General features: G+C 38.3%; 1 protein-coding gene across 3 annotated transcripts in view; it reads left to right on the top strand.

Moving 5' to 3' along the window:
* Positions 1 to 14669, top strand: part of ATM (ATM serine/threonine kinase) — a gene marked incomplete at its 5' end in the record, with an annotated part of 136818 nt that overhangs the window by 49095 nt on the left and 73054 nt on the right. For all 3 annotated transcript variants that reach the window (XM_079708598.1, XM_079708599.1, XM_079708597.1), the window contains 3 exons: positions 956 to 1071; positions 2028 to 2154; positions 2667 to 2866. In XM_079708598.1, coding sequence (XP_079564724.1) covers positions 956 to 1071; positions 2028 to 2154; positions 2667 to 2866 — 443 coding nt within the window. The remainder of the gene's footprint in view (positions 1 to 955; positions 1072 to 2027; positions 2155 to 2666; positions 2867 to 14669) is intronic.

Genomic DNA, 14669 nt, shown 5'->3' with positions numbered 1-14669 from the left:
TATATTTAGAGAACTTCATGCCTTTTGTGAGGCTACCTGTGGCAGGAAGTGGATGATGAAGGGTCTGTTCCTGTCCAGGAGGATTTAGCCTACTATTGATGACAGGGCATGTGGGTAGCAGAATTTAGGATATCAACCAAGTAGAAATCTGGGGAAAAGTTATGCAGGGAACAAAGGGATGATTACTGCCAGTCACTGGGAATTCTTACTAGTAAAGTTCTCTAAGTGAGATAGTGTTCTCAAATAAGAGTAAAATGTAGATTGATGAACAGTATAGTTCAGTGGGGAATTTGGTTGACAGGAAAATGATTAGGTTGAGGAATTTCAGGCTAGACCTGAAGCCTTACTCATTAAAATGATTCATTTTATTTTATTTTTTTAACATCTTTATTGGAGTATAATTGCTTTACAATGGCGTGTTAGTTTCTGCTTTATAACAAAGTGAATCAGCTATACATATACATTTTTCCCCATATCTTTTTTTTTTTTTTTTTTGTGGTACACGGGCTTCTCACTGCTGTGGCCTCTCCCACTGCAGAGCACAGGCTCCGGACACGCAGGCCCAGCAGCCATGGCTCACGGGCCCAGCCACTCCGTGGCACGTGGGATCCTCCCAGACCGGGGCACGAACCCGCGTCCCCCGCATCGGCAGGCGGACTCTCAACCACTGTGCCACCAGGGAAGCCCTTCCCCATATCTTAAAATGATTCTTTAAAATTAAATGAAAGAGTTGGATTAAGAGAGTCTTGTTTGGTATGATTTCCCTATTTTCCTTTCAGTCTGTAGGTTGGCTGCATAACAGAAGAAAGTGGAGTTAGCTGTATGTCTTGCAGATCTTAGATCTTTGGTCACTTTGAATAATTTTGGAAATGAGGCAATAACATGAGCCCCTTAAGCTGTTTTAAAGATCACAGACATGAAAACTAAAATATATTTTAATTTTGTATCCTTGCAGATTGATCATTTATTCATTAGTAATTTACCAGAGATTGTGGTGGAGTTATTAATGACGTTACATGAACCAGCAACTTCTGGTGCCAGCCAAAGCACTGACCCCTGTGACTTTTCAGGGTATGGGTATTTTTAACTTAGAGAATTAGCTGCAATTTCAGAACCTTGGGAAGTTTATTGGTTAACACCTTCAAATGTCCATTTCAGTTGTTAGGCATGTACTCTGCTTTTAAATTCTGTTTCTTTAAAAATAATTACCTTTGAATTGAAGTATCTGCTCTACTGTAGCCTCTCCACAGTAATTGATCTTTTAATTGACCACCTTATTTGCAAATTCAGTGACCTTTTTCTTCTCAATCTTTTTGTAATACTTGAGCATTCTGCCATCTCCTGTCTCATGAAATTTTTTTCTTCATGACATTATTCTTTGTTCTCTTCTTATCTATGACTTGGCTTTCTTATCACCTTTTCTCTATCATGCTCCTTTGCTAGGGGAATCTTACTGTACTATAATTTCATTTGGATGTGAAACCCACTTAGTTGTATATGAATGTTAAAATTATTTTCTCAGCTTCATTGTAAGCTACTTGAAAATGCCCTTAACTTTTTTTATATGCTCTACAATGCTAAGCGTATAAAATAGTAATAATATCTACTAAAATACTTTTACATATGTAATTTCATTTGATGTAGTATTTGATTGCTGTGTCTTAAGATATTATTGTGTTTATAGTACTAGCATAGAGCTTTAATTCATAACTGAAGTGAATTGATATTAAGTCTCATTCGTGGAATTGCCATTAACTTTATAAAAGATTTTTTAAGCAAATTATTTTAAATTGACTAAGTCCTAGAAAGTTAAAGTATTTAGGTATTCTGATTGATGTATATAGACTGTGATATGTCATTTGTGATTTTATTAAAAGTCTAGTTTTCAGTAGAAAATAATTTCAAAATTTGGGGTTACTGTAATCTAAATTTTCTTTTTGGATTTTCACTTGTCTATTAAGAAAATGTTTTTTCTTGATAATTTTTTTTCTGAAAATGACGACTGTATTTTTTTCTATAACTCTTAGGGATTTGGATCCTGCTCCTAATCCACCTCATTTTCCATCACATGTGATTAAAGCGACATTTGCCTATATCAGCAATTGCCACAAAACCAAGCGTAAAAGCATTTTAGAAATTCTTTCCAAAAGCCCTGTAAGTATACATTACTAGTATAATAACTGAAGGGAGAATTCCTTCTTTTTCAGTTAGAAAATCTGTATAAGTACATCTTAAAGAGAAAAAAAAGTAAACAAATGGAAAATTTATCTGAATAAATTAAGAAAAACACTCATTTACAAATTTATATCTTGGTATTTTACTTGTCAGTATTAATTGAAATATGTCACATATGAGGGCTGAATTTCATGACATTTTAGTCATGTTGGCTTAGGGAATACATTATATATATATATATATATATATATAAAATGTATATTTTAAGGATATACTATTACTGTTTACTATCTGAAAACTAAGTAAATTGACAGTAGTTTTTTTAGGTTTAAGATAGTGATTTTCTTAATGTAATATTTTGCATTTGATATCAAAACCCAAAACAAAATTCTATAATTTAGAATTCTGTATTTTGAATAAAAAATATATGTATTATGGGCTGAGTATATGTAATTAGGCAAGTTTTTACTAAATGTATCTTTATTTTCTAGGATTCCTATCAGAAAATTCTTCTAGCCATATGTGAGCAAGCAGTTGAAACAAATAATGTTTATAAAAAACATAGAATTCTTAAAATATATCACCTGTTTGTTAGTTTATTAATGAACGATATAAAGAGTGGCTTAGGAGGAGCTTGGGCCTTTGTTCTTCGAGATGTTATTTATACTTTGATTCACTATATCAACCAAAGGTAAATAATATATTTAGACCAATATATAAGTAGTTTCTCTACCCTTTTATCTTAATTGAAAATTTATATGCTTCTACAAGGTAGAAGCCAGAGTATTATTTTCTGAATTTTGCCTTTTTAATATATATTATATCTACCTATTATATTTTACAAAGTGCATCACTACTTCTCCAACTCTAGAAATCTTTAAGTATTAAGGGTCTTCAACATTTTAAATATTCTAATTTTAGATGGCCATAAATATATATATTACCACAGCAGTTCTGGTCATTACTTCCAGTGTGTGTGGTAGGGGACGAAGAGGGGTTCCCTGTACACATCCAGGGAATTATCTAGACATCAGCTGATACCTACCCGTAGACAGTGTTAGATCCCACAGGTTAAGAGCCCAAGTTCTGCAAGATTGTCCTTTCCAACCTCATCAGACTCCATTTGAAAGCCCAGGTTATCAGTGGCTATAGATTTCAGTGACCCCTTTCTTAGGTTTGATTAATTTGCTAGAGTGGCTCACAGAACTCAAGAAACCTGTTTACTCACTAGATTGCCAGTTTATTACAAAAAGAAATAACTCAGGAACAGCCAGATGGAAGAGATGCATAGGGCAAGGTATGGGGAAGGGGCATGGAGCTCCCATGCCCTCTCCAGGCATTTCACTCTCCCCATACCTGCAAGTGTTCACCAACCCAGAAGCTCCCTAAACCCCATCCTTTTGGGTGTTAATGGAAGCCTCATTAAATAGGCATGACTGATGAAATCATCACAGTCATTGGTGACTGAATCAGCTTCCATCTCCCTATGCCCTTCTTGGAGGTCAGAGAGGTGGGACCGGAAGTTCCAACCCTCTAATCACAGGGTTGGTTCTCCTGGTAACCAGCCCCCATTCTTAGGTGCTTCCCCAAATTTACTCATTAACATAAAAAAAGACTCCTTTATTCTCATCACAGGAAATTCCAAGAGTTTTAGGAACTCTGTGCCAGAAATGGGGACCAAATATGTATTTCTTATTATAAATCACAACATCACAGTTACTATAGATTTTGGGATGTATGTTCTTTTTAGCATCTCTATTCCTTTCCATTGACTTTAATGATGTTTCTATTATTTGTTTTCTTATTAGGAGATAACATTGCCATCAAATAAATTTAAGTACTTCAAAGCACATGAAGATACCTATTTCCATTTTGTTTTCTCATATTTTTCTTTTTTGGCTTTTTGAAAATATTTTATAATTTTTATTTTAATTTAATCACGTGTTTGTATAGTCATTCAGTCTTTTTCCATCACTAATTTTTTTTTAGGTTTTATTATTTTGGTAAAATATATAACATAAAATTTGTCATTTTTAACCATTTTATTAAGTGTCCAATTCAGTGATATTAATTACGTTCACAGTTTCATGTTTCCATCGCCACTGTTCCAAAACTTTTTCATTACCTCAAATAGAACCTCTGTACCCATTAAGCAATAATTCCACATTACCACTTCCCTGTAAGCCCCTGATAACCTCTAATATACTTCCTGTCTCTATGAATTTGCCTGTTATAGATATTTCATATAAGTAGAATCATAATTTATTTTTCCATTCTGTCTGGCTTGTTTCACTTAGCATGTCTTCAGGGTTCATCCAGCATCATACTTTTTTATCGCTAAGTAATATTCCATTGGATATATATACCACATTTTGTTTATCCATTCATCTGTTGATGAACACTTGGGTTGTTTCATGGGTATGAAGTGGTATCTCATTGGGGTTTTGATTTTACATTTTCCTACTGACTAATGATGTTGAACATCTTTTCATGAGCTTAGTGACCATTTGTATATCTTCTTTGGAGAAATGTCTATTTAAGTCCTTTGCCAATTTTTTAAAATTGGATTGTCTTTTTGTTGAACTGTAGGAGTTCTTTATATATTCTTGGTGTTGAACTCTTAATATATGATTTGCAAATATATTCTGGATATTGAATTCATATATGATTTGAAAGTAGTTTCTCCCATCCTATAAAATTTTCACTTTCCTGATAATGTCTTTTGATGCGCAGATCTTTTTAATTTTGATAAAGTCTGATTTATCTTGTTTGGTTTTTTTTTTTTTGTTTTGCATGGTTTTGATATTATATGTAAGAATTCATTGTCAAATCTAAGGTCACAAAGATTTACTCTTAGAGTTTATTCTAACAGTTTTATGCTGTTAGCTCTTATATTTAGGTTGTTTATTCATTTTAATTTTTATATGTGGTGTGAGTTAGGGGTTCAATGTCATTCTTTCGCATGTAGAAATCTAATTGTTCCAGCATGTTGTTAAAGAGAATGTTCTTTCCCCTTTGAAGGGACTTGGCATCCTTGTCAGAATTATCAGTTAGCCATTGATGTATGGGTTTATTTCTGGATTCTCAGTTCTATTCCATTGGTCTTGTGCCATACCATGCTGTGTTGATTACTATAGCTTTATAGTAACTTTTGAAATCAGGAAGTGTGAGTCATCCAGCGTTCTTCTTTTTCAAGATTGTTTTGGTTGTTTGGGGTCCCTTGCAATTCCATGTGAGTTTATGTAAAAAAGTCTGTCGGAATTTAGATGGAGATTGCATTGAATATGTGACTATTTAGATAGTATTAACATCTCAACAATTTGTCTTCCAATCCATGAACATAGGATGTCTTTCCATTTAGTTGAACTTATTTAATCTCTTTCATCCATGCTATATAGTTTTCAGTGCACAGGGCTTTCACATCCTTGGTTAGGTTTATTCCCAGGTATTTAATTCTTTTAGATGCTATTGTAAATGGAGTTTTTTAATCAATTTCCATTTTAGATTGTCAACTGCTATTGTATAGAAACACAAATAATTTTGTACGTTGATTTTGTGACTTGTAACTTTGCTAAATTTGTTTGTTACTTCTAGTAGATTTATTGTGGATTCTTTTGGGAGTTTCTATGTATATAGAATCATGTCATCTGGATATAGTTTTACTTCTTCCTTTCTGATTTGGATGCCCTTTTATTTCTTTTTCTTTTTTAATTGCTCTGGCTGGAAGTTCAGTACAGTGTTGGGTATCAGTGGTGAAACTCGGCATCCTTGTCTTATTCCTGATCTTAGTGGGAAAGCTTTCAGTTTTTCGACATTGATTATGTTGTTAGCTTTGGGTTTTCATAGGTTACCATTATTTTGTTGAGAAAGTTTCTGTCTATTCTGATGTTTTTCTGAGTGTTTTTCTCACGAAAGGATGTTAGATTTTGTCAAATGCCTTTTCTGTTTCTTGAGATGGTCATGTGTTGTATTCTTGCATTCTATCAATGTGGTATATTACATGGATTGACTTTCCTATACTGATCCACTCTTACATTCCTGGGATAAATCCCACTTGCTCATGATGTATAGCCTTTTTTTTTTTTAATAGATCTTTATTGGAGTATAATTGCTTCACAATACTGTTTTAGTTTCTTTCTTTTTTATATAAATTTATTTATTAATTTATTTCTGGCTGTGTTGGGTCTTTGTTGCTGCATGTGGGCTTTTCTCTAGTTGTGGCGAGCAGGGGCTACTCTTTGTTGCGGTTTGCGGGCTTCTCATTATGGTGGCTTCTATTGTTGCGGAGCCTGTGGCTCTAGGCACGTGGGCTTCAGTAGTTGTGGCTTGTGGGCTCCAGAGTGCAGGCCCAGTAGTTCTGGCACTTGAACTTAGTTGCTCCATGGCATGTGAGATCTTCCCGGACCATGGCTCCAACCCATGTCCCTTGCATTAGCAAGCGGATTCTCAACCACTGCGCCACCAGGGAAGCCCCCATGTTAGTTTCTGTTGCACGACAAAGAGTATCAGCTATATGCATACACATGTCTCCATATCCCCTTCCTCTTGAGCCTCCCTTCCATCCTCCCTATCCCACCCTTCTAGGTTATCGAAAGCACTGAGCTGATCTCCCTGTACTATGCTGCTGCTTCCCGCCAGCCAATTATTTTACATTTGGTCGTGTATATATACAATGCTACTCTCACTTTGCCCCAGTTTTGCCCTCCCACCCCATGTCCTCAAGTCGATTTTCTATGTCTACCTCTTTATTCCTGCTCTGCAACTAGGTCATGAGTACCATTTTTTTTGTTTTTTAGATTCCATATATATGCGTTAGCATACAGTATTTGTTTTTCTCTTTCTGACTTACTTCACTCTGTATGACAGACTCTAGGTCCATCCACCTCACTGCAAATAGCTCAATTTCATTTCTTTTTTTTTGCGGTACGCGGGCCTCTCACCGCTGCGGCCTCTCCCATTGTGGAGCACAGGCTCCGGATGTGCAGGCTCAGCAGCCATGGCTCACGGGCCCAGCTGCTCCGCAGCATGTGGGATCCTCCTGGACTGGGGCACAAACCCGTGTCCCCTGCATCGGCAGGCGGACTCCCAACCACTGAGCCACCAGGGAAGCCCAATTTTGTTTCTTTTTATGGCTGAGTTTGTGCACATTGTATATATGTGCCACATCTTCTTTATCCATTCATCTGTCGATGGACATTTAGGTTCCATGTCCTGGCTATTGGTGGCTACTAAATAGTGCTGCAGTGAACATTGTGGTGCATGTCTCTTTTTGAATTATGGTTTTCTCGGGGTATATGCCCAGTAGTGGGATTGCTGGGTCATATGGTAGTTCTATTTTTAGTTTTTTAAGGAACCTCCATACTGTTTTCCATAGTGGTTGTATCAATTTACATTCCCACCAACTGTGCAGGAGGGTTCCCTTTTCATCACACCCTTTCCAGCATTTATTGTTTCTAGCTTTTTTGATAATGCCCATTCTGACCAGCATGAGGTGATACCACATTGTAGTTTTGATTTGCATTTCTCCAATAATTAGTGATGTTGAGCATCTTTTCATGTGCGTCTTGGCCATCTGTATGTCTTCCTTGGTGAAATGTCTATTTCGGCCTTCCATCCATTTTTTAACTGGATTGTTTCTTTTTTTTTTGATATTGAGCTCCATGAGCTGTTTGTATATTTTGGAGTATAATTCTTTGTCTGTTGTTTCATTTCAAGTTTAATTCAGTCCCATTTGTTTATTTTTGTTTTTATTTCTGTTACTCTAGGAGGTGGGTCAATAAAGATGTTGCTGTGGTTTATGTCAAAGAGTGTTTTTCCTGTGTTTTCCTCTAAGAGTTTTATAGTGTCTGGTCTTACATTTAAGTCTTTAATCCATTAGGAGTTTATTTTTGTGTATGGTATTAGGCAGTGTTCTAATTTCATTCTTTTAATGTAGCTGTCCAGTTTTCCCAGCACCACTTATTGAAGAGGCTGTCTTTTCTTCATTGTATGTTCTTGCCTCCTTTGTCATAAATTAGGTGCCCATATGTGCGTAGCTTTATCTCTGGGCATTCTATCCTGTACCATTGATCTATATTTCTGTTTTTGTGCCAATACCATACTGTCTTAATTATTATAGTTTTGTGGTATAGTTTGAAGTCCGGGAGCCTGATTCCTCCAACTCCGTTTTTCTTTCTCAATATGGCTTTGGCTATTCGGGGTCCTTTCTGTTTCCATACGAATTGTAAGATTTTTTGTTCTACTTCTGTGACGAATGCCATTGGTAGTTTGATAGGGATTGCGTTGAATCTGTAGGTTGCTTTGGGTAGTGTAGTCATTTTCGCAATGTTGATTCTTCCAGTCCAAGAACATGGTATATTTCTCCATCTGTTTATGTTGTCTTTGATTTCTTTCATCAGTATTTTATAGTTTTCTGAGTACAAGTCTTTTGCCTCTTTAGGCAGGTTTATTCCTAGGTATTTTACTCTTTTTGTTGCAGTGGTAAATGGAAGCGTTTCCTTAATTTCTCTTTCTGATTTTTCATTGTTGGTGTATAAGAATGCCAGAGATTTCTGTGCATTAATTTTTATCCTGCAACCTTACCAAATTCATTGATTAGTTCTAGTAGTTTTCTGGTGTCATCTTTAAGATTTTCTATATATGGTATCATGTCATTGGCAAATAGTGACAGTTTTACTTCTTCTTTTCCAATTTGTATTCCTTTTATTTCTTTTTCTTCTCTGATTGCTGTGGCTAGGACTTCCAAAACAATGTTGAATAAGAGTGGCGAGAGTGGACGTCCTTGTCTTCTTCCTGATCCTAGTGGAAATGCTTTCAGTTTTTCACCATTGAGTATGATGCTTGCTGTAGGTTTGCCATATATAGCCTTATTATGTTGAGGTAGGTTCCCTCTATGCCCATTTTCTGGAGAGTTTTTATCATAAATGGGTGTTGAATTTTGTCAAAAGCTTTTTCTGCATTTATTGAGATGATCACGTGGTTTTTATTCCTTAATTTGTTAATGTGGTGTATCACATTGATTGATTTGTATATATGGAAGAATCCTTGCATCCCTGGGATAAATCCCACTTGATCATAGTGTATGATCCTTTTAATGTGCTGTTGGATTGTGTTTGCTAGTATTTTGTTCAGGATTTTTGCATCTATGTTCATCAATGGTATTGGTCTGTAATTTTCCTTTTTTGTGATATCTTAGTCTGGTTTTGGTATCAGGGTGATGGTGGCTTCGCAGAATGAGTTTGGGAGTGTTTCTCCCTGTGCAATTTTTTGGAAGAGTTTGAGAAGTATTGGTGTTAGCTCTTCTCTGAATGTTTGATAGAATTTGCCTCTGAAGCCATCTGGTCCTGAACTTTTGTTGGTTGGAAGATTTTTAAGTACGGTTTCAATTTCATTACTCATGACAAGTCTGTTTATATTTTCTAATTCTTTCTTGTTCAGTCTTGGAGAATTGTACCTTTCCAAGAATTTGTCCATTTCTTCATGGTTGTCCATTTTATTAGCATACAGTTGTTGGTAGTAGTCTCTTATAATCCTTTGTATTTCTGCAGTGTCAGTTGTGATTTCTCCTTTTTCATTTCTAATTTTATTGATTTGCGTCCTCTCCCTTTTTCTCCTGATGAGTCTGGCTAAGGGTTTATCAATTTTGTTTATCTTCTCAAAGAACCAGCTTTTAGTTTTATTGATCTTTGCTGTTGTTTTTTTCATTTCCATTTCATTTGTTTCTGCTCTGATGTTTATGATTTCTTTCCTTCTACTGACTTTGCATTTTCTTCGTTCTTCTTTCTCTAGTTGTTTTAAGTGTAGGGTTAGATAGTTTATTTGAGATTTTTCTTGTTTCTTGAGGTGAGATTGAATTGCTATAAACTTCCCTCTTAGAACTGCTCTTGCTGCGTCCCATAGGTTTTGGGTCGTCGTGTTTTTATTGTCATTTGTTTCTGTGTATTTATTTCTTCTTTGATTTCTTCAGTGATCTCTTGGTTATTTAGTAGCGCACTTTTTTTTTTTTTTTTTGCGGTACGCGGGCCTCTCACTGTTGTGGCCTCTCCCGTTGCGGAGCACAGGCTCCAGATGCGCAGGCTCAGCGGCCATGGCTCACGGGCCCAGCCGCTCCATGGCACGTGGGATCTTCCCGGACCGGGGCACAAACCCGTGTCCCCTGCATCGGTAGGCGGACTCTCAACCACTGCGCCACCAGGGAAGCCCTTAGTAGCTCACTTTTTAACCTCCATGTAGTTTTGTTTTTTACAGTTTTTTTCCTGTAATTGATTTCCAGTCTCATAGTGTTGTGGTTAGAAAAGATGCCTGATATGATTTCAGTTTTCTTAAATTTTCTGAGGCTTGATTTGTGACTCAAGATGTGATGTATCCTGGAGGATGTTCCGTGTGCACTTGAGAAGAAAGTGTATTCTGCCACTTTTGGATGGAATATTCTGTAAATATCAAGTAGATCTGTCTGGTGTATTGTGTCATTTAAAGCTTGCTTTCCCTTATTTATTTTCTGTTTGGATGATCTGTCCATTGGCGTAAGTAGGGTGTTAAAGTCCCCTACTATTATTGTGTTACTGTCAATTTCTCCTTTCATGGTTGTTAGCATTTGCCTTATGTATAGAGGTGCTCCTATGTTGGGTGCATAAACGTTTATAATTGTTATATCTTCTTCTTGGATTGATCCTTTGATCATTATGTAGTGTCCCTCCTTATCTCTTGTAACAGTCTTTATTTTAAAGTCTATTTTATGTGATACGAGTATTGCTACTCCAGCTTTCTTTTGATTTCCATTTGCATAGAATATCTTTTTCCATCCCTTCACTTTTAGTCTGTATGGTCCCAAGGTCTGAAGTGTGTCTCTTGTAGACAGCATATATATGGGTCTGGTTTTTGTATCCATTCAGCCAGTCTGTGTCTTTTGGTTGGGGCTTTTAATCCATTTACATTCAAGATTATTATCGATACGTATGTTCCTATTACCATTTTCTTAATTGTTGTGGGTTTGTTTTTGTGGGTCTTTTTCTTCTCTTGTGTTTCCCACTTAGAGAAGTTTCTTTAGCATTTGTTGTAAAGCTGGTTTGGTGATGCTGAATTTTCTTAGCTTTTGCTTGTCTGAAAAGCTTTTTCTTCTCCATTGAATCTGAATGAGATCCTTGCCAGGTAGAGTAATCTTGGTTGTAGGTTTTTCTCTTTCATCACTTTAATTACATCCTGCCACTCTCTTTTGGCCTGCAGAGTTTCTGCTGAAAAATCAGCTGATAATCTTATGGTATGTTATTTTTTGTTTTTCCCTTGCTGCTTTTAATATTTTTTCTTTGAATTTAATTTTTGTTAGTTTGATTAATTTATGTGTTGGTGTGTTTTTCCTGGAGGTTATCCTGCATGGGACTCTCTGTGCTTCCTGGACTTGGGTGGCTTTCCTTTCCCATGTTATGGAAGTTTTCAACTATGTTCTCTTCAAATATTTTCTCAGACCCTTTCTTTTTCTCTTATTCTTCTGAGACCCCTATAATTCGAATGTTGGTGTGTTTATTGTTGTCCCAGAGGTCTCTGAGTTTGTCTTCAATTCTTTTTATTCCTTTTTCTTTATTCTGCTCCTCGGCAGTTATTTCCACCATTTTGTCTTCCAGCTCACTTATTCTTTCTTCTGCCTCTGTTATTCTGCTACTGATTCCTTCTTGTATTTTTTTCATTTTAGTTATTGTGTTGTTCATCTCTGTTTGTTTGTTCTTTAGTTCTTCTAGATCTTTGTTAAACACTTCTTGTATTTTCTCATTCTGCGCTTCCATTCTGTTTCCGAGATTCTTGATCATCTTTGCTATCATTACTCTGAATTCTTTTTCAGGTAGATTGCCTATTTCCTCTTCATTTATTTGGTCTTGTAGGTTTTTACTTTGTTCCTTCATCTGTGACGTATTTTTTTTTGCCATCTAATTTTTTTTTTTTTTTTTAATGAGTGGGACTGTGTTCCTCTTTTACTGGTTGTTTGGCCTGAGGCTTCTAACACTTGAGTTTGTAGGCTGTTGGGTAGAGCTGAGTCTTGGTGCTGAGATGAGGAGCTCTGTGAGACCCCACTCCAATGAATATTCTCTGGGTCTGAGGTTCTCTGTTAGTCCAGTGGTTCAGACTTGGAACCCCACCACAGGAGCTTCCGCCCGACCCCGGGCTCGCCAGTCAAGATCCCACAAGCCCCGTGAGGTGGCAAGAAAAAAAAGAGCAATAACGAAGTAAAAAATAAAATTAGACTAGGAAAGTAACAGATATGTTAGAAAGAATGTAAAAATAAAAATATAGATGAATCAACCACCAGAAGGCACATCAGTACCACCACAGTGAAATAGAGGAGGGAAAAGGAAAAAAAAAAAAAAACGGCGGAGGGTGGGAGGGGGAAGGCATTGGCTGTGTAGTGTGGGCCCTAAGCAAGGGGGAGGTTTGGGTGGTGGGCAGGGCCAATGCTCAGGACCCACAGGGCTGGAAAAGGCCCTGGGGGCTGTGGGGGGTGGGGCTTAGGCCCAAGGAACTGAAGGGCCCCAGGCGTGCCCCCCACCCCTTGTCTCAGAGGGCAGGGGACCTTATCTGGGAGCCCAGCAGCCTTCCTGGGCTTGACTAGGTGGGGCAAACACCCTCCTCTCCTCTCCTGCTCCTCTGGTCTGGGCCCCTCCCACCTGTGTCTCCTGGTCTCCCCGGCCTCCCTCCTATGCCCACAGGACCAATGCAGCCAGGCAGGGGTGTGAAGGGGGGGCCTTGTAGGGCAGGGGACTGGCCAGGGAGCTCAGGAGCCTCCCCATGCCTGAGTGAGAAGGCCATTGCCCACCACTCCTCTCCCTCTCCTCCCCAAGGGCCCCTCCCACCTGCCACTCCTGATCTCCCTGGCCTCCCTCCTATGCCTCCAGGACCCATGTGGCCTGGTTGGGCTTTGGAGGGGGGGAACCAGCTTGGGAGTTCAGCAGGCCTCACAGCCCGAGTGGGCCAGGCAGTTGCCCTATGCTCCTCACTTGCTCTTCCCAGAGAGTCCCTCCCACCTGCCTCTCCTGATCTCCCCAGCCTCAGGGGCGCCGATCTTGTCTGGCCTCCACTTCTCCTCCCCGCCTCAGTCCCCCTACGTTCTACCGGTTCACTCTGGGGTTCCTCTTGTCTCCTTGGGGGTCAGAGTCCCCCAGCAGCAGCCAGCAGGCACCCTAGTTGTGGGGAGACACTAACTCCACGTCTTCCCACACCGCCATCTTGACTCCTGCCCTGATATGTATCCTTTTAATGTGCTGTTAGATTCAGTTTAGTAGTATTTTGTTGAGGAGCTTTGCATATATATATATATATATATATATATATTCATAAGAGTGTTAGAAATTATAATTTTCCTCTGGTCACTTTATCTTTTGTATCAGAGAAATGCTGGCCTCATAAAATGAGTTAGGAAGTGTTCCCTCCTGTTCCCTTTTCTGGAAGAGTTTGAGGTGTTAATTCTTAAGTGTTTGTAGTGTTCTTCAAGTCTTTCTCCTTTTTTAATGTAGCTGTTTACTGTAACATACTTTCCTCTCAGCACTGCCCTTGCTGAATCCCATTAGTTTTGGTATGCTGTATCTTCATTTTCATTTGTCTTTAAGCTCTTTTAGCATGTTTAAGACAGTTGTTTGACAATGTCTTTGTCTAATAATTCCAGTCTGACCTTCCTTGGGAACTGTTTTAGTCAATATATTTTATTCCTGTGAAGGGTCCATACTTTCCTATTTCTTTGAATGCCTTGTGATTTTTTTGTTGAAACTGGACATTTTACTATTATGATATATTACCTGTGGAAATCAGATTTTCCCCTTCCCCAAGGTTTGACTTTTTTTTTTGAATTGTTGAAGGCTGTAGTGGTACTTTGTTTCATGAATTTACTCAACTGTTTTTCTAGAGAGCGTATTCTTTGCCATTGTAGTCACTGAAGACTGTTGCTTAACTTGTGTTCAGGTAGCGTTTTGACAGAGATTTCCTTGAATACCAGGAGCCAAAGAGAGAGAAAGAGAGAGAGAAAGCTTTCCTAGTCTTTGCAGATTGGCTCTGTGTTAAGACTCTCCTTCAGCATTTAGCTCGGCTTGCACTGAGCCTAAGGTTAAGCCCAAAGTGAAAGATTATGGTCTTCTTAGGTAGTTTTTGACCAAGCACCTTACCCTGGGCATGTGTGTGACTTTATAAATTCCCTGAAAATGTGAGTGAATTTTTTTTTTTAATTTATTTTTGGCTGTGTTGGGTCTTCGTTGCTGCATTTGGGCTTTCTCTGGTTGCGGCGAGCAGGGGCTACTCTTTGTTGTGGTGCGCGGGCTTCTCATTGGGGTGCCTTCTCTTGTGGAGCACGGGCTCTAGGTACGTGGGCTTCAGTAGTTGTGGCACGTGGGCTCAGTAATTGTGGCTCATGGGCTCTAGAGCGCAAGCTCAGTGGTTGTGGTGCACAGGCTTAGTTGCTCCATGGTATGTGGGATCTTCCCAGACCAGGGCTCGAACCCATGTCCCCTGCATTGGCAGGC

This window comes from Hyperoodon ampullatus, assembly GCF_949752795.1.
Source record: "Hyperoodon ampullatus genome assembly, chromosome: 7".
NCBI lineage: Eukaryota > Metazoa > Chordata > Mammalia > Artiodactyla > Ziphiidae > Hyperoodon > Hyperoodon ampullatus.
This window is presented reverse-complemented; position numbering and strand designations above follow the sequence as displayed.